The following is a 255-nucleotide window of genomic DNA, read 5'->3' as shown; positions in this document are numbered from 1 at the left end:
GCTCAGTGGCGCGGACTTCACGGGCGTGATGGCGCGGGGTGTTCACTGAGCAGCTTGGCTGCAGCCCAACCCCCCCTCGCAATGTGCTTTCACACACGTGTGTAAAGGGGGGCCTTTTATTGCAAAGCAGTCGTCAGTCTCCCGGGGCACAGCAGCGGGGCTCTCGGGGCCTCAGTCCTGGGCGCCGGCTCTCAGGGCGGCCTGGAACTTGCCGGTCAGCTCCCTGGGCAGCGGCACCACGGCCGGGCAGGGCAC

At 67.8% G+C, this 255-nt stretch overlaps 1 protein-coding gene across 1 annotated transcript in view; it reads right to left on the bottom strand.

The window, feature by feature from the left end:
- Nucleotides 1–41: 41 nt before the first annotated feature.
- Nucleotides 42–255, bottom strand: part of MRPS25 (mitochondrial ribosomal protein S25) — a 44810-nt gene continuing 44596 nt past the window's right edge. The window contains exon 4 of the mRNA XM_010862519.1: nucleotides 42–250. Within this exon, the coding sequence (XP_010860821.1) occupies nucleotides 172–250 (79 nt within the window). The 3' untranslated portion in view covers nucleotides 42–171. The remainder of the gene's footprint in view (nucleotides 251–255) is intronic.

Source organism: Bison bison, unplaced genomic scaffold (assembly GCF_000754665.1).
Source record: "Bison bison bison isolate TAMUID 2011002044 unplaced genomic scaffold, Bison_UMD1.0 scf7180017864482, whole genome shotgun sequence".
Taxonomy (NCBI): domain Eukaryota; kingdom Metazoa; phylum Chordata; class Mammalia; order Artiodactyla; family Bovidae; genus Bison; species Bison bison.
Note: the sequence above shows the minus strand (reverse complement) of the source record. Positions and strands in the feature narration are given on the sequence as shown.